This window comes from Ctenocephalides felis, unplaced genomic scaffold (genome assembly GCF_003426905.1).
Source record: "Ctenocephalides felis isolate EL2017-DRISC unplaced genomic scaffold, ASM342690v1 CF-g0.4_SCAFFOLD_01170, whole genome shotgun sequence".
Classification (NCBI taxonomy): domain Eukaryota; kingdom Metazoa; phylum Arthropoda; class Insecta; order Siphonaptera; family Pulicidae; genus Ctenocephalides; species Ctenocephalides felis.
Window position 1 is genome coordinate 76,816,463 of NW_020537324.1, and position 18,674 is coordinate 76,835,136.

The 18,674-nt window shown below is 27.7% G+C and overlaps 1 protein-coding gene and 1 non-coding gene across 2 annotated transcripts; one reads left to right on the forward strand and one right to left on the reverse strand.

Annotated features, from left to right (window-relative positions):
* The first annotated feature begins 2,028 nt into the window (after positions 1-2,028).
* Positions 2,029-2,100, forward strand: Trnad-guc. The gene has a single exon. It is a non-coding gene; the product is annotated as a tRNA-Asp (tRNA).
* A 3,261-nt stretch (positions 2,101-5,361) lies between these two features.
* Positions 5,362-17,168, reverse strand: LOC113367659 (exonuclease 1-like). Its single transcript, XM_026609246.1, has 13 exons — positions 17,008-17,168; positions 16,818-16,937; positions 14,806-15,067; positions 14,501-14,716; positions 13,250-13,409; positions 13,058-13,188; positions 10,525-10,646; positions 10,294-10,400; positions 10,158-10,226; positions 9,659-9,745; positions 9,511-9,594; positions 7,284-7,516; positions 5,362-5,586 (listed from the first exon to the last, which is right to left on the reverse strand). Exons 1-13 carry the CDS (start codon positions 17,166-17,168, stop codon positions 5,362-5,364), a joined length of 1,977 nt encoding a protein of 658 aa, XP_026465031.1.
* Between the last annotated feature and the right edge of the window lie 1,506 nt (positions 17,169-18,674).

The following is an 18,674-nucleotide window of genomic DNA, read 5'->3' on the forward strand; positions in this document are numbered from 1 at the left end:
TTAATTATAATTACATATTCATATCAAATTAGAGGTTTATTATAATAGGTTAATATATGTTTAATAATAAATTTAATTCAAAATTTGAAATATAATTACAGATATGATAAGTTTATTTGAAAGATATTCATTTGATTAATCAGTTATTAGTAAAAACGTTTATTTTTGGGATAAACAGTTAAAATTTTATATAGAAAGCTAATCGATTTTTTACACCTTTAATGGGAAGTTTATGCAACTTGCCTTAAGGCAAAATTTTACTTATTAATGTAAACACCTTGTTTTCATAATAATTTTACTTATTAAATTAATATATATTACAGCATTGTTTTTAATAATACATAATTTTTACTATCCAACAATTGGCAATTCAATTTTATTATTTATTTCATTATTTTTCAAATTTTAAATGGACAACAAACTAGTGCAAATTGCTGGAACTTCCCGCACCGAATTAAAATTTAAAAAAACTGAACTATTTACTTTTTTAAAATTTAAAAAAATTAAATAAAGCTATTTTTTCCAAAATCAATTATTTTTTCTAAATCAGATGCTTATTTCCCTCAAAACCTGCAGTTTTTTGCACATTTAGCTCCGTGTCTCCAAAAACTAACCACCACTTCTTCCCATCATTACGAATTGAATGTGTTTTAGATCATTGAAATTGGATGCTCCGTTCTCTCAAAAACTCGATTTGTATTTTTTGCACTTTTTGCTCTGTATCTCCGTAACGCCTAAACCTGCCTTTGCCAAAAACCAATCAGTACATCTATCTATCAATAGAAATCGAATGTATTTTGAATTATTAAAATCGGTTAATCCGTGCGCTAGAAAACGTGGACGAAAAATGGTATTCATACATACATACATCAATTTTTTCTAAGGTATGCTAAAATGTTCAGAAACTCCTAAAACGTAAAGATTTACATATTTTTTTCATTTTCAATTTTTTGCGATTACTATAACTTACTCTAAGGGATAATTGAATACTAATTTGATGAGCCTGATTTTATTTGTCAATGTGTACCTATTGATAAAAAAATTATATAATGCAATGATATATTCTTATCGCATATAAACTTCTTTGACCAGGGGCGTACCGTGCCTTGACGGGACCCCGTATCAAAATTTCTTTGGGAGCCCCCTTAAAAAGAAAAAAATGAGTAATATAACAAATACATAAAATTGAAGGGATATTCATTCATCATTCTAATTATTTATCCATCTAATTTTCTTCAATTTTCTGAATTTTTCACAAATGATTGCAAACATTTCAGATATATCTCTCTCTCCGTGCTTTTTTTAGAAAAACTTAGTTATTAAGTGATCTTTAGATTTTCTAAAGTTTCTGTCTCAGTGCACACAAAGTTTTAAAATTTTAAATATTTTGCAGCAGAAATAAATTTTCTTAAAGCGTTTAATTTTTTGAAAAACCATTGTTTTGCTTCAAAATTGTTATCAATTTCTGCTTACGCTCGTTGGGGGCCCTCTTGGGTCGAGGGCCCCGTATTTTTGATACGGCGGTAGCTGCGCCCCTGTCTTTGATATTACATAATAATGTTTTTATTTTTCTACCTTCCCCTAGGATAAGTTATAATAATAGGCCGAAAATCAAAAATGATATTTTTTGCATATCTTTTCGTTTCAGGCTTTCTGAACATTTTGGCTCTAGATAAATAATTTTAAATTTGCAATTCATTTTATAAATAATTCTTATAAATATTAGACAATGTTACACTATTTATAATAATCTATTTGAAAGCGGGAACGGGAAGTTCCCGCAATTTGCCTTAAGGCACAGTATTTAGAATAATCTATTTGAAAACATTTGATATTTCTCGAACATTTCGTTACGGTACGGGAAGTTCCAGCAATTTGCCTCAAGGCACGATGCCATACACCCCACTAGTTCAATTAAAGTCCCAAACAATTCAGAATGACTAAATACATCGAGGAAACCATTGATAAGTGCTTTTGTTTACTACTACTAGTCCGTTACATGAGCGATTTGCGAGTTGAACTATCAAGTCCTCGGTAGTATAGTGGTCAGTATCCCCGCCTGTCACGCGGGAGACCGGGGTTCGATTCCCCGCCGGGGAGGATATTTTTTTGAACAAATTAAATGTTTTTTTTGTTATTTTTAACAATTTCGTTAATAACAAACTATATTAATCAATAAATATTGCACTATTGCACATGTTTACGAGTAATACAATATAAATATCGAGTGCCAGTAGATTTCTTTTGTTCCTCTTTTTCTGTTCTAGGAGGATATGTAATTTGGTACTTAGTAGAATTCTTTATTTCTCTTATAACAAGATTAATATCTAAAACTTAACATTATTTTTTAATTTTGATAGTTAGTATAATTTTTTTTCTCTTCTTAGCTTACTCGTTAATAGAATCTTTTTAATTTTTTTTCATGGCGAAGTTTATAGTATTTCTGTTAGTAGAGTTCCTTCGTTTTCTAGTGGTATTTTCTACTAAAAACGGTTTGTAAAAATTCTTAATTATTTTTTAAGAAATCGGTTTTTAAAGGACGATAATAACCTTACTGGGGAAAAATTTGTTTGGAGGCTCTATTTAATTATTATAATTAAATATATACTCTATTTTTTCCTTTTTATTGCAAACTGATTTAATAAATCAATCTTAACACCTGATGATATCACTTTAGATTTTCCAAATTTTCTGTCTCTTTAAAAAAAATAATTTTTGGAAATTCTGAGCATTTTTAATAAATTTCACTTATCCACATTGGTGACCCCGTAAAATTTATACTGTCCCTACGCCCTTGGTAAAATTTTTACGTACGCAGTTTGTTTATACTATATAATACTATATCTTATCTTCAGATTATTTTATATCTTATTATCTAAATATACACCTTCAGAAATATTCTCATTATCATTGAAAGATATGATTAAGTTTATAAACAACATGTGCACATAATATTAAAGAATTTAAATTAAAAATTTGTTAATTAAAACTGAGATAGTCTTATACGAATATTTTGCAAAATAATAATAAAAAAGATAAGTGAGTGAAAATATAATAAATAGATTTAATTGAATAAAAACCAGGCGTTCAACAATTTAAAAAAATCGTTATAGATTATAAAAACCTGATATACTTTGCAAAATTAAAAAATTATAAAAGTGGGTAAAAATGCAATAAATTAATTAATTGAATTGAATAAACCAAGTTTGTAAAAATATACACAAAATCGTTTTAATTATAAAATCCTGATATATTTATTGCAAAATAGTAAAAATAGATAAGTGAGTAGAAATACAATAAATTTATAAAATTAATTAAAAATAAACCAGGTGTTCAAAAATTATAAAAAATCGTTATAGATTATAAAAACCTGATATATTTTGCAAAATAATAAAAATAGATAAGTGAGTAAAAATACGATAAATTAATTAAACTTTTGAATGGAATAAACCAGGAATCAAAAATTATAAAAATGTCTTTATATTTTATAATAAAAATCTCGATTCTTATTGATTTTGTTAATTATTTCATTATCATGCAACTTGCCTTAAGGCAAAGTACCACTCACACCTAGTTTAACATTTTGAATTTGACTAGTGGTGCATGGCAACGTGCCTTAAGGCAAATTGCTGGAATTTCCCGTACCAAAAATTTAATTTTTAAAAATATTCAATTTTTTTTAGTACTGGAAAAATCGATTTTTAAGGTTTTCAAAATTCAAAGCAAATTGCTGGAACTTTCCGTAACAAAAATTTAATTTAAAAATATTTAATTTTTTTAGAACTCTAAAAAAATCAATTTTTGAGATTTTAATTTTTTTTGAAAATAATTAACCTTTTTGAAAAAATGGATTTCTTTTACTTTAAAATATTTTAGAACTTTTGAACTATTTTTTAAATATTCAATTTTGTTTAGAACTCTGAAAAAAATCGATTTTTGAGATTTTTAACATTCTTGAAAATAATTGACCTTTTTGAAAAATTAGTTTTTTTTTTTACTTTAAAATATTTTAGAAATTTTGAACTTTTTTTTTAAAGCAATCGCGATACGTTAGCTGTGTTCAAAAATTTAATTTAAAAATATTCAATTTTTTTTAGAACTCTGAAAAAAATCGATGTTTAGGATTTTTAAAATTTTTGAAAATAATTGAGCTTTTTGAAAAATTTAATTTTTTTTACTTTGAAATATTTTGGAACTTTTGAACTTTCTTTCAAAGCAATCACGATACGTTATCTGCGTAGAAACAAAATATTGAAGCGCGTGGGCGCGGCTTCGCAGTATAACGAATATTTATTTATTTATTTTACAAGCCGTCGGTATAATAATATTATAATAAGGCCCAAGTCAATATTTACAGATTTAATATAAATTAATTAACTACTAACTCTTTTATTACTTATTTATTTATTATTTAACTTATTTATTATAAACTTATTTATATTTAGTTAATTTTAATTATTTTTAAATATAACTAAGTAGTTTGTTTGTTACAAGTATTTTTCAAAAATTTAATAAACATTTTAATAAGCTTTACAATACTTTTCAATATAATTATTTTATTTAACAAATTGGTACGGAACCCATAGAAATATAAACAAAATTTATACACATTATTGAAATTTTTATAAAATATCTTATAATTTGATGTGCATATGTCTAATAATAATGTTTGACCGCCAATTATTATTGATTACGGTAATTATTAAGGCAAAGTACCACCTACACCTAGTTTAACAATTTAAATTCAATAAATAATTTGATTTTAAGCTAAATTTATTTACAGTATTTCAATACATTGTTAATCACAGACAATTCACAAGTACAGTATAAAATTAGTAGAAATAAAAAATATAAAAAATAATACACAATATTAATTAAAATATAACTAAATTCTCGTATCTTAAAACTTTTAAAATTAAAATGCATATAAATGGCAGCTTCAAAGTGGCAGTTTAAAATCACAAGAAATCAGCGTAAGGAAATTTGTTCTCTGCAAAAACAAAATACAAATTAGTAAAAAAAATTCTTATACTATAGGGTCCGCAACTTAATTATTTTTAACAGAAAAATGTTATGGCAAGGCTATGTTATAAAGAACTTTTCATACTAAATATTGGCAAAAGCCATGTGGTTGCTATGCAGTCAGGCGTAATTTCTCACATTGTCAGATAGACAACCTAACCTAGAAACCGCACAACGATGTTAGATAACAGGGTATTTCTGACTCAGCTTCATAACATACGAGTAACGTTGCAGTTTGTGCGTGAAACGCCTAAATGCACAGCAAATACGTGACATTTTGACAGTATTCAGTATTATGATTCAGTAGCTGGAATAAATAAATAAATTTTGTTCCAATTATTACTTTTTGGTAAACCCAAACATGCTCAATCTGCTTTGTCCCGAACTCGTCGTCGAATTTTTATTTTTCGATAAACCAGGTCTTTTGCACATCGTTTTTTTCGCATCAGGTTTCACAAATGTAACTTTTTCTGAAAAGGATTTTTTCAGAATTTGACTGACTGCTAAATTAGAGAGCGGTTGGGACAAAGTGGTAGTTGATGTATCTTCATCATCATCTGTAATCTGAAACAAAAACATTAATAAAAATATATAATATATTTCGAATTTCTTTGTTCCCAAGGGCTCAAATGCTTCCAAAGTGATAAAAAACAATTGTCTAAAAATTTAAGCTCTTAATATTAACATTTAGATAGTCCGCAATTCAATTGAAAGTTTCGTATATTCGTTATTAACATATATCATTAAGTATATTCTAGCGCCATCTGTGATAGAAATTAATTGATCAAAATTAAATTATTATTTGTTTCTTAATATAACAATGTTAGTAACAAGTTTTTGGATACAGAAAAATACATTGTTTGAAACCCTATTATTTTTTTGAGTTTGTGAATATGATATTAGTATAGTACTCGTTGAGACCTTTCATTTGATACCCCACATGCCATATTTGACGAGACTTGTAGTTTGGCAACCCATTGGTCCACGTTTTATTATATCTCTTGTAACTTTTGAACCGTACGTCTAAATTAAATGTAATATTCGGCAAATTTGTGCTAAATTTCATTGTATATGAAACTGTCTTATGTAGAAACCTTTCACCAAGCCGGTATACTTGCAAATTTGCAAAAAATGATATTAGGTATCGAATAAATGCTTGGTACGGAACTCTATTGCTTTAGTGTAGTTTTTATTACGATTTTTGTATAGTGCTCGTTGAGACCTTTCATTTGATTAACATGCCATATTTGACGTGATTTGTAGTTTGGCAACCCATTGGTCCACCTTTTATTATATCTCTTGTAACTTTTGAACCGTACGTCTAAAATAAATGTAATATTTAACAAATTTGTGCTAAATTTCATTGTATATAATACTGTATTGTGTAGAAACTTTTCACCAAGTCAGTATACATGCAAATTTGCAAAAAACGATATTAAATATCGAATAAATGCTTTGTACGGAACTCTATAGCTTTATTGTAGTTTGTATTATGATTTTTGTATAGTGCTCGTTGAAACCTTTCATTTGATACCCCACATGCCATATTTGATATGACAACATCTTGACCCTTGTAATTTGGCAACCCATTGGTCCACTTTTTATTATATATCTTGTAACTTTTGAATTGTACGTCTAAATCAAATATAATATTTGACAAATTTGTGCTAAATTTCATTGTATATAATACTGTCTTGTGTAGAAACCTTTCACCAAGTCGGTATACTTGCAAATTTGCAAAAAATTATATTAGGTATCGAATAAATGCTTTGTACGGAAACTTATTGCTTTATTGTAGTTTTATTATGATTTTTGTATAGTGCTCGTTGAGACCTTTCATTTGATACCCCACATGCCATATTTGACGTGATAACATATTGACCCTTATAATTCCGCAACCCATTGGTCCACTTTTATTGAACACTTAACGTGAAATAAATTAAATTCATGTGTTTAACAAAATATTTATTCAACATGGCATCAAAATTAATTTTGCATCAAAATATTTATTTAATCGGTCATGTTGACACCCAAATTATCAGAAATAAATTGCCATCAAAATTACAAGTCTGCTTTCACAGATGGCGCAAGAATTTTATTAATACGAAACTTTTAATTGAATTGCGTACTATCTAAACGTTAATATTAAGAGTTAAAATTTTTAGACAATATTTTTTTGTTACTTTGGAAGCGTTTAAGCTCTTGGGAGCAAAGAAATTCCAAAATGTCCATAAAATATTTATATATTTTTTTATTCTTACTAGTACAATATCAGACGTATCTTCTTCAGCAACGACAGGATTTTTATACTCAGTATCGACGACATTTGTTTTATCAATAAACGATTCATTCACAAGTCCTTTGAATATTTCGCGATTGCATTTGTCGCTTTTAAACGACGAGTGATATACTGGAAGACTGACGGATTGGGATTTTTTTATTCGAGTATATTTGTTGACTAAATGTGATTTTATCGCCTCCATGTCTAACTCTTCTGAAAATAAAATTAAAGTAAATAAATTGCAAACACAGTCATTAAAACATTTTCTGTGTTTTGCAGACACAGTACAGGGCTGACGACCCGGCGCCAACACGTTCCGGGTCGTCGTATCGCTCTGTCGATGCGTCAAAACGCAGTCGAGTTTATAAAATAATTATCAAGTCGGTGGTTGAAAGTATCAGATATTAGATTAAATAAAACGCGGTAATTGTAATTTGGGATTAAAAATTCAAAAAATTACCCAGGGTAAGCACAGTGTAAGCGCCACTCTGGTACAAATGTTCGCCCAAGTGCGTTTAGACTGTTCATGTATTGGAGCGATTTTCCAATTTTGTGGAAAAATGTAAAAATGCCGCCAAGCTAAGCACAATATAAGTGAAATTGTCGCACAGAATTGTTTGCAAATGCGTTTAGACTGTGACTATACGGGAGCACTTTTTCAATTTTGTGTAAAATTAGGCAATATTTTTTTTAAATTGATTTCGAAATGAAATGATGAACGATTGTTAATGTTCTGGAGATAAATTGATTTATGATTTACATTTGATTTGCTCAGATATGACAAGATAGCAAAAACAATGAAAGTTACAGTATTTGTAATAATATATTTGAAAACGTTGAAAATTTCTCGAATATTTCATCACTGTACGGGAAGTTCCAGCAATTTGCCTTAAGGCACAATGCCATACACCTCTAGTTAACATTTTTTTTTTTGATTGGAGATAAATTGGATTCGTGAAAGGCAAAAAATTATAAAAATATGGTCAAACTTTTTTACAACATGCATAATAATTATATAAATAAAATAAATAACTAGTGGGGTGGGTGGCATCGTGCCTTAAGGCAAATTGCTGGAACTTCCCGTGCCGTAACGAAACGTTCGAGGAATATTGAATGTTTTCAAATAGATTATTATAAATATTGTATTATTGTCTAATATTTATAATAATTATATAAACTGAATTGCAGAGTTGAAATTATTTGTTTAAAGTATATTAGAACTATAGTCAGAATTAAAAATAAAATCTGAATTACTTTCGATATACAAAAAATTAAAAAAAAAAAAAAAAAAATGGTACAAAATTTTTTTTTTCCAAAATCAATTATTTTGTTAAGACAAGCAGAAAGTTCTTTGAATCAATTGAATCGGACGCTTAGTCCTCTCAAAAAACTGCCATTTTTTGTACATTTAGCTCTGTATCTCCGAAATGGCTGGGCCTGCCTTTGCGCAAAACTAATAACCCTTTCTCCCAATCATTACTAATGGAATGTTTTTTAGATCATTCAAATCGGATGCTCCGTTCTCTCAAAAACTCGATTTCTATTTTCTGCACTCTTTGCTCCTTATCTCCGTAACTGCTGGACCTGTCTTTGCCAAAAACTAATCAGCTCTTCTCCTTATTAATAGGAATCGAATGTTTTTTAAACCATTCAAATCGGTTGATCCGTACGCCCGAAAACGTGGACGAAAATTTGTATCCATACATACATACACACACACACACACACACACACACATCCATTTTTTCTGAGGTATGCCAAAACGTTCAGAAACCTTCAAAACGTCGAGAAATGTAAAAATTTTCAATTCCGATTTTCGGCCCATTACAATAACTTACCCTACGGGAAGTTAATAATAATAATAATAATAAAATAAAATCAGAAATTTATAACAATTTTAATTGTTTCCGCACTCTACAGAGGCGCTACTAACTGCAGCACGTAAATTTACCCTTGAGATTAATTCTAGATGAGATTTTGTATAAATATATAATATAGAAAAGATAAACCTGATTAATTTTAATAATTAAAATGAGAACAAAATATACGCATATAAAATATATTTTTAACTAAATCACAAATATGTTTTAATAAAAGAATCAGTACTTTGAGGACAGTAGCGCCATCTGTAGAGTGCGCAAAACACTAAAACAAAATAAAGCACATTTGTTCTGTGTTAAAATAATGAATTTAAATTAAAAACTTACTATCAGATTCATCTAATTTACTCGTACTAGTATCTAAACTATTTCTGCTCGACGATCGTGTTGTTCTTGTATTTTCAAAAACTTCTGAAACAAAAAAAATACAAAAATCATAAAAATCATTTATTTATAATTTACATTTATATCTTACCATCGGATTGGTCTAAATCTGTACTTTTCTCCCTTTCTTCACTTATTTCGATGACTGATGTGGATTTTTTTGAATCGTCAAACACTTCTGCAAAATATCAAAAAATATATTACAACTTTAGGTTGGTCCTTAATATGGACTTTTTGGAATTTCTTTGCTCCCAAGGGCTCAAATGCTTCCAAATTAATACAAAAAAATTCTCTAAAAGTTTTAGCTCTTAATATTAACATTTAGATAGTCCGCAATTCAATTAAAAGTTTATTATTATTATATATTATTACCATCGTCTTCTTTCGAATCGCCCTTGAAAAATTTGCTAACGACACTACCCGTCGGCTCAGAAGTCGAATCGAATTTGCTCAGTCGTTTGCGTTTACCACTTTTCTGAGGGCTCGTGACAGTCTTGATCAGGGACGTATTTTTAGTTAACTTCATTTTAAAAACAGGAGACGTTATCTCGGGATTCTGTTCGAACAGTTTTTTGGGAGATTCTTCGCACGGTCATCGTCGTTGGTTTTGGCGAACGGGATTTCTGATTTTTTAGGGTTAGTATTGGTGATATTTTGATCTGAAAATATATTGATAAGGTAATAGAAATATATTTGGTTTATAGGTTTGTAGGGTTGTAAACGTACTGTTTGTCGGAGGTTCGATCAATTGTGATTCCTCGACTTCTATGTAAGGCACGTCGTCGGTTTTGGTTGGTTTTCGGTAAATTTTACTAAGATCTGCTACAGACACCCTGTAAATTAATCACAATTAACAATTTGAAATTTATAACAAAAATAAAATTCATTATTAATTTATCATTACCCTTCATCTTCATTTCAATTTTCTCCTTAGAAACTTTTTTTACCAATTTTAACGAATCGACGGATAAACTTTTCCCAAACGTCGACGGAAAATTAACTTTTTTCGCATCAACTGTTACAGGGGCTTTTTTAGGGATAAAACGTTTACTCCAGATGCTGTTACTTGTTTGAAAACTCTATTAAAAAAATATTAATATATAATTATTTGTTCGCGCCATATCAAAGGGTGCGATTTATATTGATATAAAACAAAATATCATCAATCCAAAATGATATAAAAAATCAAGTCAAACAATACGTTATCAAAAACAACATTGATTTAAAGTATTTCATAATTGGTCCATCAAAAAGCAATTCAATCAAACAACCATTGAAAAAACATTATTATTAACACACTGTAAGCGGGGCGGGTAAAAATACCCGTCTCGAGGACTGAAGGACATTTTTTACGTTTTTTTCAAATAGCTTTTAATTTACTTCTGGGACATTATAATTTGTTTACGTTAGTAAAAACTAGATAAAATTTACTAAAATTTAATAAAAGTTGTTGTATACACTTACATAAGAACATTTTGAATAAAACTTGTCGGTACATTTATTTTCTGGTAATATATTTAGCAATACGTGAATTTTAGACATTTTTAAAATATCTTTTTGAAATTCTTGGAAATTTTGCACCGGACCCTTTGTTTTTATATACATTAGTAAAAATTAGATAAAATTTACTAAATTTTAGTAAATACAGTTATATACACTTATACAGTGGCGTCGGCACCAAATTGATGGGTGGGCTCGTTTTTTTAGATAGACAGCCAGTGGCCTCGTTTTTTTTTTAGAGATATTAGCCCATATAATTTTTTGAAATTATATGGCTCAAGCCCACCCAGCCCACGCGGTTCCGACGCCACTGCACTTATATATAACATTTTTGAATAATTTGTACTCAAAATGCGAATTTTAGTATTTCGAGAATATGCTTTATATAAAATTAGAATTTTTTTTTGCTTTTCTTCAAGTAACTTTTAATTTTCTTCTCGGACTTCATAATTTGTTTACATTATTAGTACAAACTAGATAAAATTTACTAAAATCTCATAAAAACTGTTTTATATACTTGGATATTAAAATTTTGAATAATTTGTACTTGAAATGTAAACTTCAGTATTTCCATAATTTACATATGAATGTAGAAATTTTTTGTATTCTTAAAACAATTTTTAATTTTCTTCTTGGACTTTGATTCGTTTACATTAGTGAAAACTAGATAAAATTTACTAAAATCTAGTAAAAACTGTTATTATACACTAGGATATTAAAATTTAGAATAGTTTGCGATTGAAATACGGCGTTTAAAATTTCGATAATTAATATGTAATATATAATATTTTTTCTGATTTCGTATACTTAAATTCAAATTTATATTCAAATACTTAAAATTTTCTTCCTGGACATTATAACATGTTTACATTAGTAAAAACTAGACGAAATTTACTAAAATCTCATAAAAACAGTTATATACACTCGGATATTAAAATTTTGAATAATTCGTAGTTGAAACGCGGACTTTAGTATTACTATAATTTGCATTATATGGATTTCGAACATATTTTTACGTTTCTTCAAATAACTTTTAATTTCCTTCTCGGACTTTATAATTTGTTTACATTAGTAAAATGTAGATAAAATTTACTAAAATCTAGTAAAAACTATTATATACACTTGAATATTAAAATTTAGAATAATTTGCGATTGAAATACGGTGTTTAAAATTTCGATAATTAATATGTCGATATACGATATTTTTTTGCATTTCTTTCAAATACTTAAAATTTTCTTCCCGGACTTTATAATTTGTTTACATTAGTAAAAACTAGATAAAATTTACTAAAATCTAGTAAAAATTGTTATATACACTTGCATATAAAAATTTTGAATAATTTGTACTCAAAATGCGAATTTTAGTATTTCGAGAATATGCTTTATATGAAATTAGAACTTTTTTTTTCTTCATATGAAACTAGGACATTTTTTTAGCTTTTCTTCAAATAACTTTTAATTTTCTTCTCGAACATTATAATTTGTTTACATTAGTGCAAACTAGATAAAATTTACTAAAATCTAATAAAAACTGTTATATACACTTGGGTATATCAAAATTTTGAATAAAATGAGTTACAATAGCATTAAAGAGGCACTTTTATACTTCGATTGCGTTGTACGACTTTCAAGTTAATTTCGAAAATTAAACTTTTTATATATTTTTTTTATATAATTTAAATCAGCTTATTTCAAATTTCGATTAAAAATGTACAATATAGATTTAATATCAGTTTGACTAATTATAACCCAAAATTTTGAAAATTAATAAAAACAAACAAAACAAAAATAATTAGTTTTTATCTATAATTTTACATATCAATTTGTAGTCTGATAATATCAGTTAAATATTAAAAAAAAATAATAAATTGGTAACAAAATTAAAAGGGATGCAAAGAAATTTTTTTTTCAAGAAAGTTGGAAACCACTGTATTGGTGTGTGTTAATATAAATTATTAAAAATTAAGTTAGTTCATTTATATTTTTTTACCAGTGTCGAATCAGGATTCCAATGATCAACAGTTTTCATAGAAAAAGGATCCAAATTTCCCAAAGCCAGTTGAAACGCGATATCATCATCCAGTTTTTCACCGGCGTTAAAACAATACTTAATATCTGTACCTAAAGTTAAATTATAAATTAAGGTAACCAAAAATTTTCACAAATACAAAATTTGTTATACCTGCTTCTGTAGGATCAGTCAAAGGCATCATTTTCCTTTTCATCGGATTATATACAAACATGTGACGAAATGTTGCATCGGCCATCATAAAACCTTCTCTGTATTCTTCGGTAACGACTAGATTTTTCATATTTAAATAACCTGGTATTCGTAACAAAGCCTAGAAGATGAATATAAGTTTCTAATAGGGTTTGTCGGTTTTCAAAAACCGATTTTTCGGCGAAAATTATGGAATTCGAAAACCGGTTTTTTAGCGAAAAAAGTCGGTGTTCGCTGTATAAATGGAAAATGACAAATATAGCCAAATATAAAAGATAGATGAAAGCATTTTGATTCTTGAAATCATATCATTTCTATAGCATTTGATATCTTATCAGCCTGCAATGGTTCCCAGAAAATGTATATATTAATTTAGATTTTTATACCAGTGTATATGTTAATTTTAATCAGTGTGACTTCTTCTTGAAGAAGTAACTTCCTCTACTCAAACTTAAAAAAAAAGAGTTTTAAACCCCAGAAGCTACAAATTAAGGAACAAAAAACTTGGAATTATTAAATCAAGCTTTAAAAACAATGAAGCATAATTTGGTCGCTAGTATGAGAGTATTTTCTATTTCAGGAAATTTTGTGAGTAAACAAAGGACACGTCTAAGTAGCAATTCGATAGGCGTTCTCAGTTTTTTTAGATCATATTTTATTAAACAAAAAAACAATTAGAATGTTTAAAATTAATTAATTGAAATAGCTCGGAACAAACAATACCTGAGTTTAGCTTAATTGTTTTTAAAACTAAAATTGATATTAACAAGTATGTATCAACATGTATTTAATATTTCTTTACTTTTATTTTTTAATTTTATGAATTTTTATTATCTATTAATGTATTATTTTTATTTATTCGAAAACTTTCCTTTCACTATCATAAAAATATTTTCATTCTTATATGTGAAAATGATTATTTAATCAAGATAAACTATTATTTTTTAGTTCTACTAATTAAAATTAAAATAATTTTGTTTGCTATCTATAAAATTGAACAATAAATAAATTCAGTCAAATACTGCTCTAAATTTCACTAAATTCGCGGATAAATTACAGAATATTCGAGCAAAAATTTATTTTCCATAAAAAATTCGAAAACCGGTTGAAACCGGTTTTTTAGTAAAATTAAAATTCGAAAACCGTTGTCGGTTTTTGTATAAACCCTAGTTTCTATTAATATATTCTGAAATAAAGTATTTTAGTCCTTACCCTATAAATATCAGGATCCTCTGTCAACTTTATAAATTTGCAAGCCTTTGCAAGACCTATACCAGGAAGAGAATCTAAATAATCACAACCTGATAAAATACACATGTATCGGAATTTATCAAATGTATAGCGTTCTGGACGAATTTCCATTGCAAGATGGAACTTTGTACTATCCACTAATGTACCATTACCATTTAGATCCAATTTGAATAAAATCTATAAATAAAACATGACAAATATATATATATATATATATATATATATATATATATATATATACATGTATCTATTATCATTATCCTTACTTTGGTGCATCCAAACAATGTCAAATCAGAGTCTTCAGTAATGACAATATGTGCTATATTATTAACATTTAAAAATGCCAATTGGGCATCGGCTTCATAAGGTGCAACAATGCAGTCTATATTTCTTTTCCTGCATTCTTTCATTAAATTTAAGGCCATTTCGTGTGTTATATCGACGCATCTTCTGAGGAACGAACGAGCTTCGTAACCTTTTCCCAGTTTCAGTAATTCTTGGGCACGTTTTTTGGCATTTTTTCTCGCCCTAATAAATGATAATTGATAATAATTGATATTTAAATAATAATTAATAATTAAAAAATATTGTAAAAAATTAATATAAAATAAATCATTAAGTTTTAGCATATTAATATTTTTTGCGAAAAAATCTAACATTTTTTTTACAACATAATTTTTTTATGATAATCGTTTTCTACTCATCGAGACCTTTCAAACGATTCCCCACAAGCCACAAAAAATACAATCTAAAATTTTTGAAGTAAAACTTCTTTAGACACCTAAGGTAGAAACTTGTAAAAAATGTATATTTTGTGGACAAATCACATAGTTAATTTTAGTATTCGCTACAAAAGTTTTACAGCTAAATTATTTAAAAAAAAAAAACAATAAATTTTACCATTTTTGAAATTGAAATATGGTTTTGTATATAACGTTATTATTACAATATAATATTTTTTTGTAAAAATCGTTTTCTACTCGTCGAGACCTTTCAAACGATACCCCACAAGCCACAAAAGTTACAATCTAAAATTTTTGAAGTAAAACTTCTTTAGACACCTCAGCCAAAATTCGTAAAAAGTGGTTGATTTTAGTATTTGCAACAAAAGTATTACAACTGAATTGTCAAAAAAATTCAAAAAAATTTTAAGCTTCTAATTCTATTTATTTAACATTCTGGGTGTCCCAGAACTCAACGTCAAGCCGAAAAGGGTGCAAAGGTTTTTATTTTCTTACACAAAATGTTTATTATAAAATTATCAAGTATTTCACCATTTTATATCTTTTTTTGAAAGAGAGTCTCTCAAAATAAAGAAATTTTCGAGTTTAACAAAAAATCTTAATGCTTGATGCAATTGTCATTATTTTTGACTGTGGTCCTTGATATGTTAGTAGCATCTCAAGTCTAAAGAAGTTTTACTTCAAAATTTTTATATTGTATCTTTTATGGCATGTGGGGTATCATTTGAAAGGTCTCGTCGAGTAGAAAACGATTTTCATAAAAAATGATAATATTGTAATAAAAAAGTTATATATATAACAGGATTTAATTGCAAAAAATATTAGATTTTTTAAGAAATTGAGATAAAACACTGTTGTAGTGAATACTAAAATTGACTATGTGATTTGTCCACACTTTTTACGAATTCGTACTTAGGTGCCTAAAGAAGTTTTACTTCAAAATTTCAAAAAATTTAGATTGGATCTTTTATGACATGTGGGGTATCGTTTGAAAGGTCTCAACGAGTAGAAAAAGAGAAAACATTTATATACTGATATACTTCATAATCGACATCTATGCAATTTTTTTATTGCTAGTGTTAGTGAAATTATTCAAGTTTGTTATAAGTTCACTATGTGAACGAATATTATAGAATTTATTAATCAGCAATTACTTCATTTCTCTAATGAAGGTTCATTTCTAAATGATAATTACAATGATAATTACAATGATATTTGAAGTATGACTTCAATTACATTATTGTTTTTAAATATCATATATATTTTTAATGCTATTCAAATATATAATTTATAATTTATCATTATATAAATGTTTATAATGTTTGATGCACTAATAAATGTGTGCATCACGAGTGTTTCCATAATACTAATAAACATGAATTAAAATTGTTATGCAATGTATTTATTTTTAACTTGAATGCCTTCTCATACAATAGCAAAACAGTTCTACTTCAAACGCGTGTGAACCTTATGCACACTCTTTTTTTTTAAGTATGATTATTACTTATGTATTATTATGATTGTAAGACACTTACTCTCTCCGTTTCACCTCCGTCAACTCCTTAGCTGCCAAATGTTTACCATCGAACACCAATATAGGTTTAATTTGATAAGAGATCAGTAAATTAATATACTTAAGACAATATTGTATGTGCCTGTAAATATATAAAAAACATTAAATACCACATTATACCCAAACAATGTATATTTCATTTATAAACTAACAAGTCTGTATCAATCCCCTGGGCTAATTTATCAGCACAACCAAAAGCTCCTTTATGAAGCCAACAATAACTATCTATTGCAACTGTGCAGCCCCTAAATTCACTTAAATGAGACTTCTTAGAAGCCTTTTCTAGGAAAGGTAATAAACCTGTTATACCCATCACTAATATTATTTTTTAATTAAATTATATATATGTAATATCATTCTTTGTATTAAACTCAGGTACTTTGTTGTAATGTTTATATTTTTTATTTTATTAAATGCTTTTAAACGACAGTTGTCATTGAGGTTGTTTGTTTTGACGTTTTGGGCAAAAACCGCCAAAGAAAGCGGTGTGAAGTTGGTTGGGTATTAAGTGTCATAGAGGTTGTCAAAAAATTAGCAGAAAATTGTAATGGACTTATTCATAATTATACTTATTTATCTATGTTTATAATAATCTTTAATATCTAGAATATACGTTCTAATAAATATATTAGCGATTTTGAATATTTGCGCCAGAGCAGAGCTAAATATTATTTAGACTTCGTTCTATTTGTAACCAACTTCATGTGGTCGCCATGTTTGTTAAATTTGAAATGTTTGTAAATATAGAGCAAAATGCTTATTTATATACTATTAAATAATTTAGTAAAGTAAATCAAAATGCGAGATGCATAAAATTAAAAAAATAATGTATATGCAATTTTGAGTAGTTATTGCGTTACTTATTAAACTGAATTATATAATTCATCTGCCAAAACACATACTATGTTGACTGGCTGCTTTTTGCCAATAATAATGTAGACATTACATTCATCTTGTATATCATATTCCAACATTATCTTGGCTCATAGATTCAGCTAAATTCAAATTTCAAGTGAATTGACATTTCTAGTTCAAATATTTTCAATGTCAAACAATGATAGGTAGTTTTTTGTAATTTTTGAAGTAAAACTTCTTTAGGCGCGATATGGGTGTAAAAATTTCTTTAGGCTACACGGGTGTAAATCCGTACAAATGCAACGAAACGCCAACGTGTAGTTGAACACTACGACGCCGTAAGCGCTGATGTCGCGAGTATCCACTCCCGTCATGTCATGCGTAAGTCGAGCGCTAAACCCTGTATGAACTTGCATTAATTGAATCACGTTTTTTATGTTATGTCCTCATGGAATAAGACTTTTCTTAGAGAATAAATGTGTCATGGAATATAATAAATTTATACTGAATCTCGTTGAAGACAAAATAATATCTACTGCCACGGATATTTATGTAGGTTGCCATGCGACAGATCAACAATCATACATTCGTCAGCAGTTTCACAAAAATCGGTTATTGATACCGGGGGTTTGCCGTATGAAATAATTTTAGTTCTGAATAATTTTAGTTCTGAATAAATTTTACATAATAACTAATATTGATGTAAGTGATGGCTTAGCTAATGGTTGTGTAGGAAAATTAGTGTACATAGAACGTGGCGATAATGATGAACTTCTACGTTTATGGTTTGAATTTCCTGGTAAGATAAGTAACAAAATTAGGAAGAAAGCTGCACATCATATTCAAACTCTTAATATCAGTAGGGCAGCTGTGCCGATTCTCAGGAGATCTTCATCTATTCCAATGAATAGAAATAAAATCATATTTGCCAAAAGAAATCATTTTCCTTTAGTGTCTGCTTGTG

What these genes read in the sequence shown, in the direction of transcription:
- LOC113367659 (XM_026609246.1), bottom strand. Translation starts at nt 17,168, where the DNA reads ATGGGTATAACAGGTTTATTACCTTTCCTAGAAAAGGCTTCTAAGAAG. An exon ending in CATTGTTTGGATGCACCAAA is followed by an intron (nt 14,717 to 14,805) that starts GTAAGGATAATG and finishes TTTTATTTATAG; the next exon opens with ATTTTATTCAAATTGGATCT. An exon ending in AGGATCCTGATATTTATAGG is followed by an intron (nt 13,410 to 14,500) that starts GTAAGGACTAAA and finishes TTCATCTTCTAG; the next exon opens with GCTTTGTTACGAATACCAGG.